Source organism: Ciconia boyciana, chromosome 1 (assembly GCF_034638445.1).
Source record: "Ciconia boyciana chromosome 1, ASM3463844v1, whole genome shotgun sequence".
NCBI lineage: Eukaryota > Metazoa > Chordata > Aves > Ciconiiformes > Ciconiidae > Ciconia > Ciconia boyciana.
Genome location: NC_132934.1, coordinates 148,979,974 through 149,002,487, shown reverse-complemented (window position 1 = coordinate 149,002,487; position 22,514 = coordinate 148,979,974). Strand labels below are relative to the sequence as shown.

General features: G+C 44.5%; 1 protein-coding gene across 10 annotated transcripts in view; it reads right to left on the bottom strand.

The window, feature by feature from the left end:
* The window catches only part of MAP4K4 (mitogen-activated protein kinase kinase kinase kinase 4), a 166,403-nt gene that overhangs the window by 50,695 nt on the left and 93,194 nt on the right, over nt 1-22,514 (bottom strand). For all 10 annotated transcript variants that reach the window (XM_072849715.1, XM_072849714.1, XM_072849721.1 and 7 more), the window contains exons 4-8: nt 10,178-10,303; nt 9,270-9,380; nt 6,293-6,383; nt 4,634-4,764; nt 2,266-2,320 (exon numbers count right to left, since the gene is read on the bottom strand). In XM_072849715.1, coding sequence (XP_072705816.1) covers nt 2,266-2,320; nt 4,634-4,764; nt 6,293-6,383; nt 9,270-9,380; nt 10,178-10,303 — 514 coding nt within the window. The remainder of the gene's footprint in view (nt 1-2,265; nt 2,321-4,633; nt 4,765-6,292; nt 6,384-9,269; nt 9,381-10,177; nt 10,304-22,514) is intronic.

The following is a 22,514-nucleotide window of genomic DNA, read 5'->3' as shown; positions in this document are numbered from 1 at the left end:
AATGGAAATAGCCTGAAATGACAATTCCACAGCTCAATGTGCCAAGAGCGGCCCCAAAAAGAGGAAGAGACCGAGGCATTTATTAACCTTCAGACTCAACCATGATGGGAACATCTGTGCGCAGCCCTCCTCCAGCCCCAAGTCATATAACTTATGTTCCGGTCAATAAAATATTGGGAGAAGATGATGGCAGAAGGGAAGAATGACACAGTTACTGTTTCAAACAAGCTTCACTCCACCAGCCCTCCTCTCCCACTATGCAGGCAATTAAAGCAGGATGCCTCATTCTTTTCTCCAGACTTGGAACTTTTATCTATTCCAAGGCCTGATGATTTTGAAGCATGGGAGGGTCTGTATCAAAAAAAGGATTCCCTGCAAAACTGAAATGCAAACCTATGACTTTTGTCAAAAGAAGTACCCTTGGTTTCAGCGGACATTTACTGGGAGTCCATTCAGGACAGCCTTTCCTCCTGCTCCAGAGCAAAAGCACCATGGCAGAGCCAACGCAGGGAAATGTGGGAGCAGGGAGGGAGGCTGTCCAAGAAAGGATGCTAGAAGCAAATCCTGTTTTTACCATCTTCCTATGCTTCACCTCTTGCACCACCAGTCTCAGCCTGAATGATCACTGCAGGAAGAGGTAACGTTTTCCACACAGCAGAAATTCAGGAGAAACAGACCGATGTGAAGAGGATTCTGGATGAAGAAATAAGGAGCCACAACCTTGGCAGAGAAGCCCCTTGGATGCCTGTGGATCCCGTCAGACCACCAAGCTTAGAGATGGACCCTTCAGCCATTGCTGAAGGAGGAGACAGAGCCCACGTGCCAAAGGACAGACCAAGGCAAGAGCTGTTCAGCATTTACGTTGGATCTTTGCTTACTGCTCAAATACCCCTCTTGTGCTTTTACAAAAAGAGGGGCCAAGCTCTGCTTTGGTTTGGAAATGAAAAAATATTATTGTCCAATTCCAGGCTTACAAAACCCACAGACACAGCTTTTAATTGAAAGCCACCCAGGCAACCCAATGCGCTGAACAAAAAGGCACAGCAAAAAGGAGGTCAAGTGGTAGCTCAAACACTGTTAATATAACGCTGGCTGAAGTGTCCTGGGAGCAGCTCTCACACGGGCATTCATGCAAACGTGCAATTAGGAGGGGAAAAAAAAACCTCAAACCATCAGACCTCCTAAAATATGAATCAAAACAAGAGTGTTGTTCTCCAATTTATAAATTTTACATTAACAACAACAAAAAAATCAGGCAGCGGCTATAATGAAATGACCATTTTTTAGCTAGGAAAATATCAAAACTTCATTTCAACATGATGTCAAAGACAGAGGTTTCAAGCTAGGCTGTGGTGTGGTGGTTGTTTATGTGCAAAAAAATTTAATTAACTCACTCTTAGGTACCTTAGGCTGTTATTTTTTAAATACAGAGTTCCAGTTGGGGTTGGGGGTAAGCATATTTGCTAGTTCAATAAGGATTTTCATTAAAATTACCACTGAAAGCCAAAACATCATGCCTAATTAATTTTCTTTTCAAATCCTTCTGTCTTCCTCTCACATATCTGCTGTTTGCCTTGATATTCCGAAAGAGTAAGTATGTGAGAGGAAAATAAGCTATAAAAAGTTGTGCATTTTTGGTTTCCAAGTTTCTGTCTCAAAAATTCCCATATCAACTGATGAGTATTCTCAAGCAGGGAGCACTAAGTTAAATATTCTGTGTTGAAAATGGATTTACGGTTTAAATCATGCCACTGTGAAGGAAGATCAACACTGCCCACTGATGAGTGGAAACAAAAGGAGAAGCAATGTTAGCATTACCCAGACCAATGGAAAGCCAACACAGAAACAATTGCTAGAGACACTTGCTTCATTAAGGTCAGGTTTCTCGAGGCCCCACTGTACCTCTCCCTGGCTGAGGTTTCAGCATCCCAGGCCAGGCCATACACAAACTGGGACACAACTCCAAAACACAATATACTACCCATAGGAAGGAAGTCTGGCGCTCGATTAGCTTCCAAATATTCCTGCTATAGAAATTAAATTACTGCAGTCTGCACTGTAGTGCTTAAACACAATCCTATCTTTATCAAAAGCATTGCTATTTATGGGATTTTATATTTATAGGGCAGGCAAAACCAAAGAGAACAGAAATAACATGAGGATAATTTCAGAAACCTCAAAACTAGGCTTAGATTACAACCAGCATCTCCCAAGTATACGTTTCAGTCTTAATCAGCCCACTGGAGAAGCACACGTATCACTTACGGGGAGCTCCTTCTGCCATCTCTATGGCTGTAATGCCGCATGACCAAAGGTCACTCTGCATAAAAAGAGAGAGACCATATGTTAGTAGGTGGATTTACCCATTCAGACAGTAAGACAGTACTATTTACAGAGGCCCTGTAGGTGAGACTGAAACCAAATACCAAGGCTATTTAAATAATATAAGCTACTTTTTTTTTTTTTGTAACAGTATCATAAAATCCTACTAGTCATATAATGCATATATATATACACACAAATGCACACACGTATTCATACAGAGTATGCAAACAACCCTTTCTATTAACACATAAAAATATATTCACATTAGGACAAAGAAAAATACAGTGGCCCAAAGCTAAGTCTATGGAACAATAGAATTTTCAATTCTTGTTTACAAAGGACCGAACATTTCCCTATAGCAGATTCACAGGAAACGCTGTACCCATTCCCCCAAACAAAAGATGGAGATATGAAGACTGCAGGGTAAAAATAACCAAACCTGGCAGGTCTTTTTCAGTGTCTAAACCAGAAAATAAACAAAATACAGATTAGTGGAATACACCCAGTCTTGAACTTGTTTCTAGTCCCAATAATCAAATAATAGTTTTATCTAGGGGAATAGCCATCACTGCTAAACTTGCAAGAAGCCTCTGTCGGACACATTGCTTGGAGCCAAAGCAAACATTCCTTCCCTACCATCTCAGCTTTGCTTGAAACATTACGGAACAAGAGTCCTTCAGAGGGAGCCTTTCAAGGTGCCACCTCTGGCCAGTGCCCCTGGCTAGGGAGAGCCCAGGCAAGAGCCCGGGCGAGAGCCTGGAGGGTCACACACACGCGAGAGCTGGAAGAGCCCTGGCGAGGAACCAACTCCAGAGACTGCTGCAGCTTAAGAGGCAAAACAATGGAGGAGGTTGCTGAAAGAAAGCTGTTCTTGAGCAAAGCAGTCTTCATTTCTGGTCACAATAATGACTTTTTAAAAAATTAGTTGGAACTAACGAGCAAGTAAGCTTTTCTTGTACTACAAGTAGAGAAGCATTTCTAATGATCGCATTTTCAGACCCAGCAAGGCAATCTTTTCTCTTGGTTCAATCCAGCCATTTAAGCTAAACTGCACAGTCTCATGATCTTACAAAATCTTTCAACCATTAATTTTTTGGGGGAGAGCGCCCTACAGGCTCCACCAGCAACAATAAACAGGTGTTTTCAGAGGCACAAGGAGTTATTTTTCACATCACTACTGCATTAACAAATATTGCAGAGAGTTTTTCTCCTTTATTAGATCATTTAATAGCCACCCTTCCTTCCTAATAACTCCATCTGCAAAGATATAAAGCATTACCTTTAGTACAACGAGCTGATGGATGTAAAAAGTTATTAAATCAAGAGAAATAGGATCAATCTGATCAATCTTAGTCAAAAGGTACAAAAACACCAGTTCAAATAATCTGGGTTTTTAAAATAGATTTTGACATACACAAACATACTGATAGCTAACATCACCATCAATCTCAGCAAATTGATATAATTGATATTCAGCTCTAAAATTCATTGTAAGGCCTTTATCACAGGCTTTCTGATATCTTTGTTGCCCTTCTTGGTTAAAAGTTGGAACAACTGCATTAGCCTAAGTGAAGATTTTTTAAAAAGCATATTTTCACATTTTTTCCTTCCTTATTCTTTCATTAAAGCAAGCTGAGAAGAATTTTTAAGATTACAGGATGCTTTCACTAGAGAAATTTAACTTTAAATACACATACATAATATTATTAAGGGTAGTGCAAATATCAAGCCAATTATGGTTTTGCAGTAATTAAATCTTTGGTCTGCAGCAAACTATGTAAAAAAGGATCTTTGCTGAGAAATGTTGCGATGGATAAATTTTTATCAACATGTACGTGTATCTTGAAATCAGGAGTAGGCACAGTTAAAGAGCTCCTTCTGTACTTCGCTGGCTCTCCAGACGGTGGTTCTATTTAAGGCAACACCTAAAATGCATTGTTCTGGGTTACTACAATAACTGGGACATGGTCTAACACAATTTCAAGTACAATTATTATACAAATTGAGAACATGAGCGTTTCCAGTTAAACTCTTTTTTGCCTTCTCTGAGCACCTACAGCACACTGAAGTCCTACTCCTTATGTCTCAAAGCTATGATAATACAAGTAACAGCAACTGTTAAAGGTCACAATTTGGCAGTGACCCATACCTCGTACTCCTGTAATAAGAATAAACCTACACACAATAATATTACTCCTACAAAGCGTAAGAAGACTCAAAAACTGCCATTGCTCATGGACGTTCATACTGCAAGTATAGGGGTTTTGTATGTTGGGGTGTTTTTTTTCTGTGAACAGGACTCTCTTACTCTGTAATCATACGTAGCATCTGGATTTTCATCACAGGCAATAACTTCTGGAGCCATCCAGTACGGAGTTCCAATAAAAGTGTTTCTCCTGCCAACTGTCCTGTCCAGCTGAGCACTCACGCCGAAATCCACTGTGGGTGGGAAAAGAGTAAAATAAAATAAGAGGGGAAAAATAATGCAGTGATTACTTCTGTAAGGCAATTTGGAAATAAAACCCTGTGGATGTTCCACGTGGGAGGACCATGCTGAAGAGAAATATGATTAATACTGAGGCAGCCGAGCCCTTATGGTTCACATGCAACGTGCTTGGGCCACAAGCGTCAAGAGACACGGCAGCGTACGACCACCTCTCCTGCACCTCTCACCGGCCCACCTGTACAGAAGGGAGCGTACAGCTGCAAAAATAGTGCTTGGGAGGCTAAGGAAGGGCTATCCCCTTCCCAAATGGTGAAGCCAAGCACCTTTGCTTACAGAGAGGGAGCTGCTTCCCAAAGGTACTTCTCATGCTGTGGGAAAACCACAGGTGTGAACACATCTCCTTTTCAGCTGTCCACCTTTTCCGCTCTCAAATCGGACAGCAAAAATAATCTGTTGCTCAGCAAATTGCTCTCTGCTCTAATGCACAGAGCAGATGCGTCAAGAGGAGCAAAGGATGAGGATTATTCAAGAGGTGCCAACTTTGAGCACATACGCACACAGGTTGCAAAAGAGATGACCATTTCATTACAGGGCAGTTACATTACAAGGGTGTTGTCCTCCCTTCAGGTCTCCCACTCGCAACAACAGCCTTTCTATACCAGTAACTGCATCTACTCTAGGAGGGCCGTGTCAGCTTCACTGCATCCATCATCTGAGCAACACTGACAAACTGGTGTAGACAAGCTTGGTGGGAGCAATGGTTTGGGAGCTACCGAGCCCCACTTTGGACCAAAAGGAGGAAAGCTCTCCCGAGAGCTTCCTCCTCCAGCAGCCGCGACATCTTCCCATGCCTCGTGCTGCAGGAAGGTGTAATGCAAAACAGAAGGGATGTGGGCTGGGTGGGAGGGCTTCAGCATGGCTCTATATTTAACCAAAAAAAGGTGGCAAATGTAGCGTGATACAAACACAGAAGGTTAAAGTGTGCGGTAACTGGAAGAGACAGATTAGAGAGAAGAAAAATAAGAGTTTGTCCACTTGCAAGGGAGAGAAGAGGCCAGGGATGAGCACGGTTTTCAGCAGGCATGCCAGAGCTAGAACTGCATTTTGAACTTCATGCCACAGCTCCCTCAAGTTTGCCATTCAGATCGTATTTTTGTGTCCAGAACCTGCACAGCAGGTGCTATTTTAATTAAAGCCAAATAAAAGAGTGACTCCCATCACTTCCCAAGTCCAGAATAAAGGGAATCAGAACCAACCCAAGTCACGCACTGCTTGGTGGGGGGGGGCACAAAACGGTCCCCTCACCGATTCTGGCATGAAAGCCAACATCTTCTAACAAAATGCATGCCATCCTCCCAAAGCAAGAGGAAATACATGCTGGGCCTTGATTCACACGGGAGCAGTGACAGAGTGCACATGCTACAAAACATGTCGCAGGGCTCTTAGAGGATAAAATCAGTTTAGGAACATCAGAAAACAAAGGTTGAGTGAATGAGGAAGTGGACGTGCGCGCCTACTTACCGAGTTTCACTTCTGCGTTCTCTGTCAACAACACATTTTGCCCTTTTATATCCCTGTGAATCACATGATGGGCATGAAGATGTGCTAACCCCTGCATTAAGAAGAGGAGAGGAAGGAGAGGACATTCAGAGTTAGGCTCTTGCCTTAGCAACAAACTACCTGTACCCAGCACCCCCAAAGCCCATAGCACTGGGTCTCAGGCTCTTGCTCAGGGGCTGGGTGCAATGGGACCCATGGGAGCCTTGCAGCAGCACACCGCCAGCACAGCTTTTGGTAATGGAGCAGAGACATAGGCCCCAGGTCATGCACGTGCTGTACCTAAATACAGCCCAACATCTGCACTGTGCAAACACATCTCAGCTGCCATGTGAAGAAAGTTCAGCTCCCAGAAAGTCTCCATGCAATGACACTGTAAATGACATCAGTGTCAGTGTACGTCACTGACATCCGACACACAGAGGGTCACCCAGAATTTAGTCTGGGAAGGGGGGTGGAGGGAGAAAGGAGGCAGCAACAGCATGCATATATACACCCCCAAGAAGGCGGTGGGAGGGTGATGGACTGGCAGTTATGTTTGAGGGCGAGGGACAACTGACGACAAACAAAAGCTCTGCTGCAAAGCTGCAGTTCTCTTCTCTAGCCTCCATAAATATGAAGCCAGATAACTGTTCCTCGGGAAAAAAAAACCATGCAAAAGAAAGAAAGAAAGAAAAAAAAAAAAAAGCATGAGCATTATACTTTCCAAAGGAAACAAAACCTCCTGGCATACGGTGCTTTTTGTTGAGACAGCACCTGGATGCATGCCCCAAAGCGTTAGCCATGTGGAGGGAGGGCTGAAGAAGACATATGTTGCATTTTACTCTCTAATGTAATTGGGAGAACAACAGGCAACCCTCTTAGCAACTGCCTGTATTTTGGTTTCTCCTCAGCTTTCTGCTCGGAAAATTGTAGTCTCCGGTGGGATCGTCTTGCCTGTTCGTGTTGCCCTCATAGGCTTTTAATGTTTTATGAAAAATAAAGAAATAGAACCTTTACAGCTGCAAGAGGTTAAGAGAGTAGTGGTTGCTGTAGAGAAATATTTCCTAACACATGTTCTTCATTAAATGATCATTTACCAGTTTGCCTACATAACCATTGGGCTATTTTCTTTTTTTAAAACAGTTAATGAGCATGACAAAAAACCCACCATCCCTAGCTCCTCCCCACACATGTCACAAGTGAATCGAGTAAACGGCTGATGTCCCCGAGACCCTTCGCTGGCGGCTAAAGCTAAGTGTGGTCTTATTTTTCATAGGAATGAAGGCTTTTCCACAGCTTCACACAGGATACTTTTTAAAGCCTTCTGCTACACCGACCCAGCCAGAGAGATAATCGTCTGTTCTCTCCAGAGTACCATCTAACCTTACTGAAAAAACACATTTGGGTTTGTGAAGGGCTGGGAGGAAACAGAGGGGCACATCTCCATTCTCCTGCAGTCCCCAGGCCCCTCCAACCACACAGGGATCCACTGGGTTGACCCTCACCTGTGTCTCCACCTGCACCAATCTTTGGCACTTTATCTCATTTTAACTTTCTGTTACACAACCTCTCTCCTCTGTCTCTGACAAACTCAGTGTGGAATTAGGTTTTGCAATGTCTCATAGCAATGTGAGTTTAACATTCCTTTTTTCCAGATATTCCAGTTCCTGCTGGCAAGCAATTAAGGCTCCTTTTGCAAATCTCTCACAGGAATGAGAAAATAGCTTTCACCTAACTCTTTTCTGAGGTAAATCATTTTTTTCTCTTCTCAGCGAGCGTGACTACTTTACCTAAGGAGAACCTAGGATGAATGCGACATAGCATGCAATACCTCCAAGGTCACACAGTTCTCAAATCAAGCATAAGATCGGTCCTGCAGAAGTTAACTTTCCTCATATTAAAGCATGCTATCAATTTGGTTTGAAATACAACCATCAGTAGGTATTCAACTTTTCTTCTCCCTTGTAAACAACTTAAAATGTGCCAGCCCAAACGCCAGCAGCCGGACTCTCTCCTAGCATTTGGAATTAGAGCAAGAGACCAGAATCGTACGTCTCCCTCCCTCACCATCTTAAAAATCACAAAGGCAGAGCAATGTGTAATACAGACAACAGCAGCGCTGATTTATGCAAGAGCCAGTGGTGGTTTCCGTTAACATAAAGCCCTTCAGAACTTCATTTATGATGAGGCAATTGAACAAACATACTGTGTAGTGGTATGGGTAGGAGGCAATTTGTTTTACAAAGAAGCACGAGGAAAACCATACCAGATTTACTTAGCACAGCAAACAAATGCCAATTCAAAAAGCACTTACACTGTACCAACTGGAAATTAAATATGAAGAGTAATTAGTTAAAGCTTCAGTTTTAGAAAAACTGGTAAGTGGCATCCCTCTTCCTGAGAAACTTTTGCAGCACCGTCTGCCAGCACTCTACAGCACACAGCTACATAAGACGCAGCTGCTTGCTCTAGATAGACTGCAGGAATACACAACATGCAAGCACATCGCAGCACCGAAGCCCTAAATGCTGCCCTGAGCCAACCACTCCCTTCCTCCACAGACTTGATTAGGACCAGAGAAAGACGGCTGCAAGCACATTTGGAAAAGCCCATTCTGCACCTTATTGTGTTACGACACTGTTACAACCTCAAGCTTCTCAAAAACAGTGTCTGATGGACACTGTTTCACAGCTTCTACAATAGGTAAGGTCACTGGTTCTTCCACTGGCTTCTCATGACTAAAAATTACTATTTTCTGCAAGGCTGCTGTTACAATACAGTACAACTCACACCGAGTTAAATGATGTGGAGCAGACATCTATCTGCTCCTACGCACTCTCCAAGCGATGACATGGCTAACAAGATTGATCGGAAACAGCTCCTTGCAGAACGTCAAGCTAGGCTACATCTCTGTAAGACTGCTTCTGTGTTTTCAAGTGCAGCGGACTATTTTCCTTACCCGGAGAATCTCTCTGGAGATATATGCTATCCAGTCTTCTTTCAGAGTATTCCCTTTCGTGTTCTTCACAAGGTCTGTGATAGAGCCTGCTCCACAAAACTCCATAACAAGCTGCAAAACAAATATCAGCATACAGTTAAACACAGTTCCCAGCTGTCTAGCGAAGCAGAATAATCAGGTTGCAGCATTGATTTGGGAAACCCTGTGAAGCAGAGAATACCATTTATTTTACATCTCTGCCTGGAAAATGGATTCAAACCAAATGTCTCCAATGTGTGCCAGACATATATGGAATATGTCTCACATTAGTTACCACATTTTCAAGGACTGATTTAATCACTGTTATTTAATGCTGGGAATCTGGATTTGCTCAGCTATGCAAAATGCATTAGCAGCAAGAAGAGTAAGAGCACATCCAATGCTGAAGGAATCAAACTGATCACACCACTGCACCACATCTTATTATTTAACTCCCATTTACTTATGGAAGAACATGCACTGATGTCTGTACCCTGCCATTTCAAACCCAAGCTTCAATCCTCTGGAGGATGTAGATGAGGTGGGATGAGAAATGTAATGGGTACAATTCTCAAGTGCAGCTTTCTTTTTACAGCCAGACATTCTTACTGCTCAGCTCATCTGCCTTGTTCCCATGAAACATGTTACTATCCATCTGGGAAACGGGGAAAAAAAAGTTACTTAAAGAGCAAATCCATTGCTAATACCAAGTCTTGGTTCAGCCATCCTCTTAAGGATGCATGATTAGCCTATGTGATTCACTGATCTATCTGTTCAGGCAAGCACCAAGTTCTATTCGTTTCTCTTTCCATAATGTGATATTTCTGTCATCCTCAAACTGTAACCAAAAGTGAAAGACTTATGAACATGCTTGAGAAATATCTGCTTACCCACAGTTGGTCGTCATGTCCTGGAGGACTTTTCTTAATGAAAGCACCATAGTAAGTTGCAATATTTCTATGATGAGAATATTTCTTTAGCATATTAATCTCCAGTTTGATTTCTTCTTCTTCGTCCTTTGGAAAAAAAAAACCAAACCAAATGTTTAATATACCACATGCATTATTTATTTCCTCTTCTCTTTCACACAAATAGATTTTTTAAAAGTTCAATTCATACCAGCACCATGCTCAGTAAACACATCCTATGTTCATGCCATCAAAATCCTGTTTATTGAGATGGTCTAAAACAGACCTTTACTTTCCCAAGTTTTCAGTAGTGCAAAAAAGCAAATGGAGGATGCACTGGACTTCATCCAATGATGGAGCAGGACAGGATCCGTTTAAAAACCCTATGCTTGTAATACCTTAAGCAAATACATAGCTAGCAGGCTTTTATTCTACGTAACCCCGAGAACAAGAAAACCGGAAAAATCTGTGAATTTACGACAGAGGAGTATGATTTCCATCTCCTCATCTTTTCCCTTTAATTTTGAAAATTGCAACCAGTTCTATTTAAATGCCAGACAGCGGCTCAGCCCAGCCGGCTGCCAAAGCAGGCCCTCTAAGGTGGGGACCACAGGGTCCCACCTCGGTGCCAGCACAGGGCTGGTGCAGGAACGCGGAGGTGGAGATCAGGAATTCCCCCCACCGCGCGGACAAGGCGTTCGCCCCGTGCACAAGTTTCCTCCTCCTCCATCTGCCTCTGTGGAGGAAGAGCAAGTGCATCAGGAAGAGAAGACCGGCAGCCCGGGTGGTAAACAGGATGCTGGGACACAAAGGCAGAGGAAGGATTTCCCCCAGCTCCCCCCGCCTCAGCGAGGTGCCAAGCAGAGAGCAGCTCAGGTGAAGGGAGGTCATCCCTTCAAAGAGCTGCAATGGGTAACACTATGCAACCATTCCTTAAAAACGCCCACAATCCGTTTTTGATGTGACAGTAGGATGCGTTGCACGGAAGGATCCAGGCACGCTCTGAGGTGATGCCTGAGCAGGCAGCCAGCAGACACAGAAGAAGGAGCAGACACCATCCCACCCCCAGCTCCCTCTTACCACACCTAGACAGTGGGAGCCTTCATCTAGCACCTCTCAAGGCAATGAATGAAAAGGCAGCTGCCTTACCCCTTTAGGCACAATCTTTATTCTCTCCGCAATTTTCTAGCCTTAGATATCCAGGGGGAAAACGTCTACCTTAAATTGATTCCAGGAAGAAACCGAAACCTCTGTTCCCTAGGGTGGCTGGCTGATGGAAACGGTAGCACCTATTTTGATTATCCTGTAATATCAAAGCTGATTACATGAAAAAAATTTAAGCCTTAAACTTCCTTGCAATTTGTACCATGCTAGCAATCAAATATCCTATTCACGACATATGCAGATGGTAATACTAAGTACATGTTAACTATTTATACACACTGGTACGCATGGCTTTAGCAAAAGAAACCACACTATGCTATAAAGCAAACGATTATTTCAATTACACTAATAGCGGGATGCAGTGCTTATTCGTAAATTATTATGAGAGAATTCCCAAAATGCACCAGGGATAAACTATTCTTAAATCTTCTCATGACGCATCTTTAAAGTAAAATACTGTGTATTTCTGGAACACTGAACAAAATAGTAAAATAATCTTGTAAATCAAAGTTCTCAGTGAACAGCAGCCCTGGGAGAAAGCGTTATCAGAACAGCTTTTTGAGACAAAAGCTAACTCGGTGCTTCCTCAGCTGCTTCTGTTGTCCTTGCTGTTGTGTGATTTTTTATTTATTTAGACCATATGCAAAAAAAAAAAAAAAAAAAAAAAACCACAAAAAAAAACCAAAACCCCAACATGTTTATACTAGAAACTACCACACTGAACTTTGAATTTAGGCAAAAAAACCTGTAATAGGAGCTGTGTTAAACTTAATGGTTTGGGACTGAATCGCTGATAGGTTAATATGTGTAATTGGATTAATCTGCTATTTTGTACTGACTTTTTACACAAAAATTATTTCCTACCCTCAGCACATGAACACAATAGCTTTTACAATACAATGGGCAGGATGTCCTAAAGGTTGTTCGTGTTTATATATTGTAACAACAGCCAAAATGACAATGCTTAGACAGGATCTATTTCTGAAAAAACAAAATAATAAAAAACCCCACCCCACCCCAAAAAAAAACAAACAAACAACAAACAACAACAAAAAAGGTGCACACAGACCCAGCAGACTGCAGGCAGTTACTGCTCTTTCAGTTTGTGGCCCTGTCAAAGCACCTGCTCAATGGCCTGCAGCAACCCCAAGCATCTCCCTTAACTAAGGCTAATCATGGTCCTAAACCCCTATTTCAGCTGTCATTGAGCATTTGTCCACACCACAAATAGCATCTCACCTACAGCTCAATCCAGTCCAAATTCCAGCCTACAAAAATAAATGGATTCAGTAATTCTTGCCAGACTTTGGAGGACTCCACTTACTTAGTGTGGATCGATAACTCCCTGGCACTGAGTCCTGAAGACTTTGTGGCGACAGGAACTATCATGAGGATTAATCAGCACGGAGAAGGCTGCAGTACCACTGTGGTACAGCAATTGGTGTAAGATTAAAAAAAAAGAAACAAACAAAAAAAAAAGGTGGCCAAACCAAAATTGTTCTGTTCCAGATTCAGGAACATTTTTTTCCAGGGTACAATTGATTTCATCCCAATGTGGATATCTGAAAGAGGCCAAACAACGTGCACCCTACCAGTGTTTACTTCTCCCCACTAACTACAAAAGGAGGATGAGGTCATTCATTAGCCAAGATCCAGACACCAATCTTGCAGATGTCTTGCATCAGGGTGAGATGAATCCCACACAAAAATCTCACTGGATAAGACCGTTTCCACACAGGTCTCCTTACGGACAGACGCACCGCAGGGAGGGCAGGCTGCAGCCTGCAGCAGGGATCCTCCTGCGCAGAGGGAGATGTTTCAGCGCCCGTCCCGGGATTTGGACGTGTGAGCCAGCCTCAGAGACGGAAGGTCCCTCACCTCCTCCCGACAACACACGCGCCGCACCACCACCACCAGTCCCTCCATTTGCAGAGGTGCCAGGATCACAAAAGGGGAAAATTAAAACCGACTGAGGCGAGAGACTGTCATTCTCATGAAGGAATACAAAAGTACATCCTTTTTTCTTGGAGGAGAGAGGCAGCTGGTGAGCCCTTCCTAGTGATTTTATGCAGCTGGCATCAATTACCTCTTTAAGCCATTATCTGTGGATACAAACTCCCATTGAAACCTTCTTTGTCTGGCCTGTGATGGGGCTGGTGTAAGTGTTTTATACTTATACATTCGCTGTCTGTTTGTGACAGCACGTCTGATTACTAGTAATTTTTGCAGTAAGCTATACTTTTGCAAGACTCACGTGGTTAAATCAAGCTTGGAGCAGCTCTCCTCTCCCTTTCCATGCGTTTCCCTTGAGAGATTAAACGGACGTGTCAGCATCTCTAGGGATTTCTAACCGCAACGCTGTTTATCAAAACAACTTTGCCTGTAAGATTAAAAACCGCATACGACGCCCGCACAGAAATCCACCTATGTACACTAAGATCATTTCTAACCATGTGAATTAGCACATTAAAAATAAAACCAGGCGTGTTACCTCTCCGCATGCCACCTAGTGGCACCCCATCAGCTTGCTTACGGCTGCAGCACAAAATCTCCACACCACTTGCTCTTCCATTCATCCTTGCATGCTAAAGATCAGATTATTTTTTTTGCATGCAGACGGCAAAGCAATGGCTTGTTATTTTCATTACAACACCATTTACAAAACTGTGATGATTTAAGTATCTGAACAGAGTGCCACTGGAGTTAACTTCCAGTCAAATAAAAGCTACTAGAGCAGATCCATGTAAGGAATATTAATCTGGACAGCTTGATTATGCCATTTCAGCATGTTTTCCAAAGGCAAGCCCCCTGCATCTTTATTGCAGAAAATCTTCCTTATTTATACAAATTCTTAGAAGACGAGGAATTCAGAAGCACTCTGTTGGACATCATGGTAAGGAGGGAGAAGAAGGGAACAGGTCTAGAAGTGCCAGAAGCAGGGAGGACACAACCAAAGGAAAAGAAAAATCACTCCATGCCTGCCCCATTTTTATATACTTCCCTAAACATCATTGCCTAAGTGCCTCAGGAGACCAAGCCAAACAGTCCCAACCTGCCCCAGCACTGCAACTGGTATGAGACCCCTATGAGAATCTCTCTGAGAAACAGACCCAGGGGAGGAAGGGGGGAATAACACTATTTTCCAAGCTCTATAGTACAAGGACATTATTTTAGGAGCTGAATTAAAAAAAAAAAAAAAAACAACCCTAAAGGTACAGCAAGGAAGTATCCCAGGGCATGTAAGCAGTGATTTTCCATCCATACTTCTCCGGGTGGAAGAGCTGCCTGACCACTGCTCTTTGCTAGCTGTCGATTCTGCCCTCTCAAGGGATGGCACAGGTCAGGGAGGAGAAATTCAGGACATTTTCAGAAGATTTTATTTACCCTAGTAGTACAATGAGGGGAAATGTGAATGAGGAAACACAGCCAAGCAAGGATAAAGCAAGACAATGTTCTGCGATGAAGGTAAGAGCAAGTTTACCTATCCCACCAGATGATTTATATGCTGTCCTAAATCAGTTTGCAGAGGAATACAAATTGGTCCCTTCCATAACTTTCCTTTTTGATTTAAGAAATGAGACAGTGACAAATCTCTGCTCTCCCTGAACAAACGGCATCCAGTGATTTTAAGCTACAACCAAGTGTTTTAAGAATTAACACCACTCCCCAACAGTGGAAAGCCAAACACGCAGGCAAAGGGGGATGGCAAAAGGGAAGTCTCCAAGTCTCCTTTCCTTCGCTTTCTCCCGCGCTGCCCCTGAAGCTCTGCCTGCCTGTACCCAGGGAGCTGCACTGCCCGGAGAACAGCAGCTGGCCACGCTCTACCTGGGCTTTCAGAGTAAGCTGAGCTGCTGAGGATCACGAGCTCCAGAGGTGGCTTGCGGGATTTGGGAGTCTTTAAATCACAGGAGAGTTGGGATTTGTGTGGAGGGGCAGACAGCAGCCTCAGCCCGTGAGAGGGGAAAGGGAGCACTAAGCCACAGATGCCCAGAGTGGCGGAGAGGAAACCAGTTTGCCTTCAGAGGCACCAGAACCACGGCGACTCAGCCTTTCTTTCACCATCTCCCCTCAACAGGCAAGTTGAAGAAAAACAGGAGAAGCCCACAAGAAACCCAGTTTATTTTCCTTTCCGCTTCCTCTCACTTTTCATTTCTGCTCTCCACCCACATGAAAAAAAAAAAAGTCTTAAAAGGCACCAAACGCAAACAAAAATCTTCCTGGATAAATCTCGACACCAACTTTTGCAAACCACAATTCTGCCTGTGTGTCACATCCTCCCTCCTCCCCGCACCCCAGACCTGGCCAGCATCCATTTGGAGCTGAATCTGTACAGGACAGGGAAAGTCTGAATAGTGCCTAGCACAATAGGTGACCTTTTCTGCTGCTGGAATCCATAATATACACACTCATTAATAAAGTTCTCACACACGAGGGAGACATTTTGGCGAGAAGAGTTGGGGCAGTATTGCACACAGCGCGGTATTTGAACCGGGAGCTGTGGCGTTGCCTCCAAGCTGGGAAGGAGATTGTAATTTTGGGAGGAACCTAACCACAAGAGCAATGAGACTCCGAGCGCCGGGCAAGTCCCTGCCAGTGCCTGCCAAGGTAGGAAGTTCGTATAAAGCTGAGCAGCTTGCAGTGCTGCGAGCGCAACGTGGAGAAACGTGATCCTCTCCAACACCACAACGGAGTGTTGGAATTGGGAATACGATATTAAATAGTTCTTAAAAGAAAATACCAAATACAGGCTTCTTGGGAGGGAAAGCCTAAACTGTTTAAAAGAAAGGACTTTAATCAAGACACGCAGTAAACATTTAACACATCCATATACAGTCCCTCCTAAATCTTAACATACAAGAGTCTCCAACTTTCTTATTACATCCTGTCTTTCTTCAGTCTTTTACAGAGCTCTTGAGCTTTGTTACCCTCAAGCTAAAGACCTCATGCAAGTTTATTTCCCTTCTGTCTCTCTCCCCTGTTACCTTCTCACCCCCAGCATTCACTGTGCCTGTCCCACTTCACATGCAAGGTCTCTCTTTCACGGACCCCTTACCCACAGACTCTTCCCACCTTGGCACCAGCACGTTCATTTCTCTGCACCATCCTTCAAGTCCTTCCCAAACACGCACTTGTTCAAAGGTCTCCAGACTGTTCGCCTTTAGGAAAATGCATCCATCGTGCCACGCACTCAGTGACACTGCAGGAGCACTAGATACCCAGACAGCAATAGCGTGGGTGGTGAGCCTTGCCCCACCACTGCTGTGAGGGTGCCTCTCAGAGTCTGCCCCTTGTCCACGTACGCAGCGCATGCAGAGAAAGCCCTTCACAGGCTTTACCATTTGTGAGCTTTCTGGAGCCCATCTTGTCACTGTGAGCCACCCACCCACCTCCGAGCCGCTTCTGCCGCCAGCACAGAGCCGCACCGCCAGAAGCAGCAGACCAACAACGCTCTGCTCAGGCAGAGCGATCGCAGAAGACGGCTGTGATGCTTTTTCAAGGGTCAAAAAAATCTTAGTTTTGTGAGAACTGGCTGGGAGAACAGGGCTGTCCTTATGGCCACATTTGGTTACCTTCGGCAGCAAGATTTCATCAAGCAGGTTAGAAACACACTTCCCAACACATGCAAAACAGAGGCTGCTTTGTCTCCCCTTGGCACAACACCCTCTCTACTGCATGCTAAAGGCACCATCTGAAACAAGAGAGAAAATGAGCCAAATCGTTCGCAACAGTGCCATCGCTGAGGCTGCAGCCATAAAGCAACAATTAAGTTAACTGGACAAAAAAGCATGAGGGACAGCTAGCTCTTAAGCAGGGTCCCAGCTCTGCCCGAAGGAGCCTGTGTAGCAGCATTGTGCAGGCACAGGAGATGGAATCACGTGCAGGCAGGAAGGAGCCAAAAACCACGTGAAGACAATACTTGTCTGTTGTCTCCCCCAAAACCACCTCCTCTGCCAATCACTCCGACAACAGTATTTTCTTTCTTGCCTGATTTGCCCCCGGTGCCTTCGCTGGTCACTGAATGAGCTGCGCTGCAGGCTCAGAGACTGCACTGCTGCTGACCTCCCCCAGTAAAACCCCAGGACGCCATGGGCTTTGCTGAAGACAACCAAGAGAGAAACCTCCTAAAGGCAAATCCCTTCAACTATTTCCAAGGCTTGTGCCTCGATCCTGGTCATAATTAGTTAAAAGAGTTTCCTGCTCAGATTGCATGTTTATCCCAGCTATACAATTCAACTGTCCATCCTCATCAAGCCTAAATTATTTACACGTTATGCAACAAGCTAGCCTTGCACTGACATCTTCAGAGCTCTCATAAAAGAAGGAAGGTTTAGTACCCTACTTCCATTACTCTTAGTCACACTAAAAACGCCTGTTGCTATACAATTCTACATCCAGTCTCAGGTTTTTTGTGATCAGAACAAGCCCTTGCTAGCAGATATGAAAAATAAGTCTGTGTGTGAAGGAAAGAAATTAAAGCAATTTCCTTTATGCAAAGCTTCGGGCTCAGACAGTAAGAGGAGATGTAGATGCTGGAGAGAAAACAGGCTTATGCACAAAGCCAAAAAGTTGCACAGCTTTTCTACTTCCAACCTCAGTGTGCATTTGACGGCAAGGAAAGCAGCATCTCTGGGGGCAACAGAGCCAGGGGAGGCATTTGCCCACGGCTTGGCCCCTGTTCCCCCCAGGCAGTGTGAAGCCCCAGCACGCCACCACTCCCACCTGGAGGGCAGATCTCCGTCCCAAAGGCGACCAACACATGGGTCCCTCCCTACATGTGCAGTCCAGACACTGCTGGGCCACAGTTTGGAGCTGGGAGACGGAAAAGGCTTCCGAGTCCTGCAGGTTTGATGCAGCTGAAAAGATTCAATGAGAAACTAAAGTTCTAGTTTGAAACTAAGCTTTAACTTCAAGGGCGGTGGGCAGAAGGCAAACATCTGAGAGAGGAGAGAAAACAAAAGGCTGAAATGACTGAAAGCGGATTTCCTATGTACCAAATGCCACACAGAAGCTATATTAGCAGAAATTTAGGCTGGGAAGGTAAAATACATTAAAAATGGCAGTTCTGGAATAACACAGATGTTCTTCTAGTACATACGTCATGAAAACCTATAATTACATGAAGACACTGATTCCCTTACAGGACAGATTCGTTCAGCATATAGCCTCACACCCACACTGACCAAGAAGTCCCGTAGATGAACAGGAAAGAGAGATTTATTTACAACTCCTCTTTCATTTTGTACACTGAATGAAACCCAAACACTAAAAAACAAACAAAATACCCCAACAGTTTGTAATCACGAACCCAAAAGTTGTCACCACGCACAACCGAACAGGAACAGAACAAAGGAGAGGAAGGAAAAGTAATCCCACTTCGGCATTTCCTCAGGGCTGTTTCACATAGGATCCCTTATTAAAAAAAGATGGGGCTGGAAAATTAGCTGACAAGAGAAATTCAGATGCTCCATCACATGCTGCCATTTCTTCACCCGACAGTGATGGAGGGCTTGGCACTGTTCGGTACATAGTATTATTTAGGCCAAAAGCAAACACACAGATTTGCGAAGCAGAGGGAGCAGACTGGCAATGGTACTCCAAAATCAATCATATGTTAAAAAATACAATAAAAAATTTTAAAAAGTATGGGGGAGCATGAACAAGCACCACCACAACTGCCAGCAGCGAGCAGCTGGCAGCCACATAGCAAATACCTCGTACTTCCAGGAGACACAGTCCCACCGGTGACCTTCACCCCTCTGTGGGCCAAGTTCCACCTCAGGTGGACAGACCGGTCCCCTTATGGGCACCTTTCCCCCATGCTAAATTGTGGGTGCCCAGGGCAGCTACGCTCCAGGCTTCAGCACAACCACTACGTGCCTAAAATTAGACAGAATGAATCCAGGCTTTGGTCATTGGCAGCATCAACGGTTAAGGCCAGCAAACAGCAGCTGGAAGACTACAAGTTTTATTACCAGCTTTGGCTTTTGAACCCAAACCAACTGGTAGGTGGAAGAAGAACCTTGTAATACATTGCTAATCCCTCAGCTGTCCACATTCCCCAAGTCTTCTAGGCTTTAATTAAGCAAACCCTCCTCATTAAAATGTTGCGAGTGCTGCAGTTTTTCCTTCCAAATATTTAAAACTCCGTCTGCAACACTAACAAAGCCCTGCATTTTGTCAGAAAATGAGTACTAAGAAAAGCCCTGAAAACAAAATTACTGCATTTTCTTTGCAGCCCACCAATCCACTTCTACAAAGTGACATACTTCACTTAGCCCATTACTATGAAGAAACAGATTTAATGCTTCTTTTCTAAAGTGGTGTACCTCTGTCTGAGGTACACCTGCCAGATGAAATGACATCTAACAGCCATTCCATCCCCAAACATGGAAGGTAATACATTGGCTTAGGAGCCAATACCCATGTTTAATGCCCGTTGTACGTGCTGCTGGTAACCTATGCTCTGTTTTACGCCCACAAAAGGAAAACTCCAAATTTTGGGCTACATTACAGCCTCAAAAAAACTCCTTGTAAGCAAGGACTAGTGTGAGATCATAATCTGACTTATTCAACACAAGGTTTCTTTTGTGAAGCAGCCAAAATATGTAAATTGCCCAGGAATAAAAGGAATCGTCCGATCTGTACATGTGTCTTACAAACACAATTGAATGACACAGTGCGAATGCGCAAGTCCTTACAAGTTTTAATTTCAGGTAATCTTTGCCTAAAGGTTAAACACTTTAGCTCCTCTGGTCCAATATTAGTCACCGCTCAACCTCTGTCAGTAATCCGCAACCTTCTCCCCTGCCTTATGCAAAGAAAGTACTGCAAATGCAAAACGCCAGGCGCGAACAGGGAGGACCCAAGAAGTTCAAAGGCCCGTTCCTCTCGCCAGACGAGGGGCAGAAGGGATCGCAAAGAAAGCTGCGACACCAGCCCACCATTGTGTGTTGGAGAAACAGGCTGAATATATACTGTCCGCGCAGATCATGGGTGGCTGGGGTGAGGAGAAGAGAGGAGATCTGACCAAGCCCTACAGGCTTGTCAAATTCCATTTTCAATTTTAAAAATACCCCAGAAAATACCTTCTTCCACTGGCATAGCAAGCAAAGACCGCTTCGAAAGCCTGCAGGAGGAAGCTTGATCCTCCTCTCTTCGCCACCATCTCCACCTTCTCTTCCTTCTCTCTCTGGTTTGGTGAGAACTGCTCCTCCCAGCAGTGACAGAGCAGAGGATCGACATCAGGTCAGTAGCTGTGAGACAGCCAGCCCTACACATACCCCTAGAAATACCCTGTCCAAGCCCTCAGACCACCTGCTTCTACCTGGGGAGGAACGGGCTCCTTCTGCAAAGGGCAAACCCAGGCCAGTGACTGATGCCAGACCAGACCCGGGCTTTCTGCTCCTCCACGCTCTTCTGCAGCATTCCTGAACCCTACAACCCAACAGCAGCTTTGGGGCTGAAAAAGCACCACCAAGCTCAGCTACTCTGTGGGAAGGAACTAGATATATTTCTGTTCCTGGGCTGAGAGCAGCTTTGCTGGAGCAAAGACCTCTCTTCAACTTGCTTGTTCACCTAAGAATGAGATCCACACTTACAACCCTAAGAGTTTTCACAGAAGGAAGGAATATACAGATATTATGTTTTACCTCTAAAATACACTTGCACTCAGAAATACAGCTCTTTTTTAAAAAGGAAATCCATTACAGAATGATTTACAACTGACTGACAAGATGATGATGATGACTCTGTAATTATCAGGTCCAATCACTCAAATTACAATTTACCAGCAGACATACAAACTACTTGATTCACAGCTAACATTTTCGTCAGCACACACTAGGTCCTCCCTAAAATAAGAGAGGAGACAGACAACCTCTATCAGTAACAGACAAATGCGGCGGCTGACGAGAGGAATTCAGGGACGTCTGCAAGGGGCAAATTTCCCATCGTGCTTGTGCCAAACCTCTCCGGAGGACAGATGACAACCAGGGCTGCGACCAAAAGGCTTTTCCTTTGGATTCAGACAGGAACAGCTGTTAGACAGGTACAAAGCTACGGCCACGTCTGGGCACGCGTGATAAGTGAGTTCTTTATAAAATCGGTTGCTGAGGTTTTGATTTTCTTTGGTAGATTAATGCTGACTTATGCACAGCATTTAAAATCGCCCTGCGCTGCCAAAGCTCTATAAAGGCTGTGCACTTTAGTGTACAAGTAAGTGCATTTGGCGTTACGCCACTATGTACAAAATCATTTTCATGCAGCTGCCAGCAGAAGGGAACTATATTCTTGGACCAGATGTTTTTGTTGTCGGTGCTGCCAAGCACGCCTGGAAACCTCACAGCTGAGCGGTGCTGCAGGAGAGAATTAACAATGAACAGAGCCACAAGATGCTCGTGTCCATCTATCAGATGGGGCATCACAGCCCCCTCTCCCCCTTCCTCCCTCTCTCCGAGCAAGGGAGCTGCTGATAGCCGGCTAATTATTTACCTGCCCAAGAAGAAAAGCCCTTCTGCCTCCATCAGGATAAATAAAAGCAACAAATACCTGCAGAAAATATTACATCCCAGCTGTGTTTACCCTTAGCTGGGCAGGTGACAAAGAGACCATGATTAACAGCCAAGAAAATAGGACTGGAGAAAATATAAACGGTCCTAATACTACAGTACATTCGGTTTTGCTGCTGGGCTGTGAACAGGCTTGCATTTACTAAATGGTATTTCATCTCAAAAATCACCTATGGCATCTCACTCTCCAGTTTAAAAACGAACAGCTCAGATCCCAGCACAAGTCTCTCACTCTCGAGCTGAAACCCTGAGAGCCTTGGCTGGAGTTTGGGGACAGGAGTTCACTTCCCAACCCCGACACCGGCTCCCGGTGAGGCTCGGCCGCTCTTCGTCCTGCTGCCCCCATGCTGCAAAGCAGGGGCTCCCGCCAGCCCCTTGCCTTTTGCCTTTGGCAACCGCACCACGACTAGCAGCGGGGACCATGGGGGCTACAGGAACAGAAATAATAAATTGTCAGACAGCTGCTTGAAACTATGGATGCGTATGCACAGCAGGCAAAAAGCGGTCTGAATGGGAACAAGGCAGCCAGCACTGACACCCAGGTGCTGATAAGAAGAAAATGAGGTTCACTCGGTCCAAAACTTTCC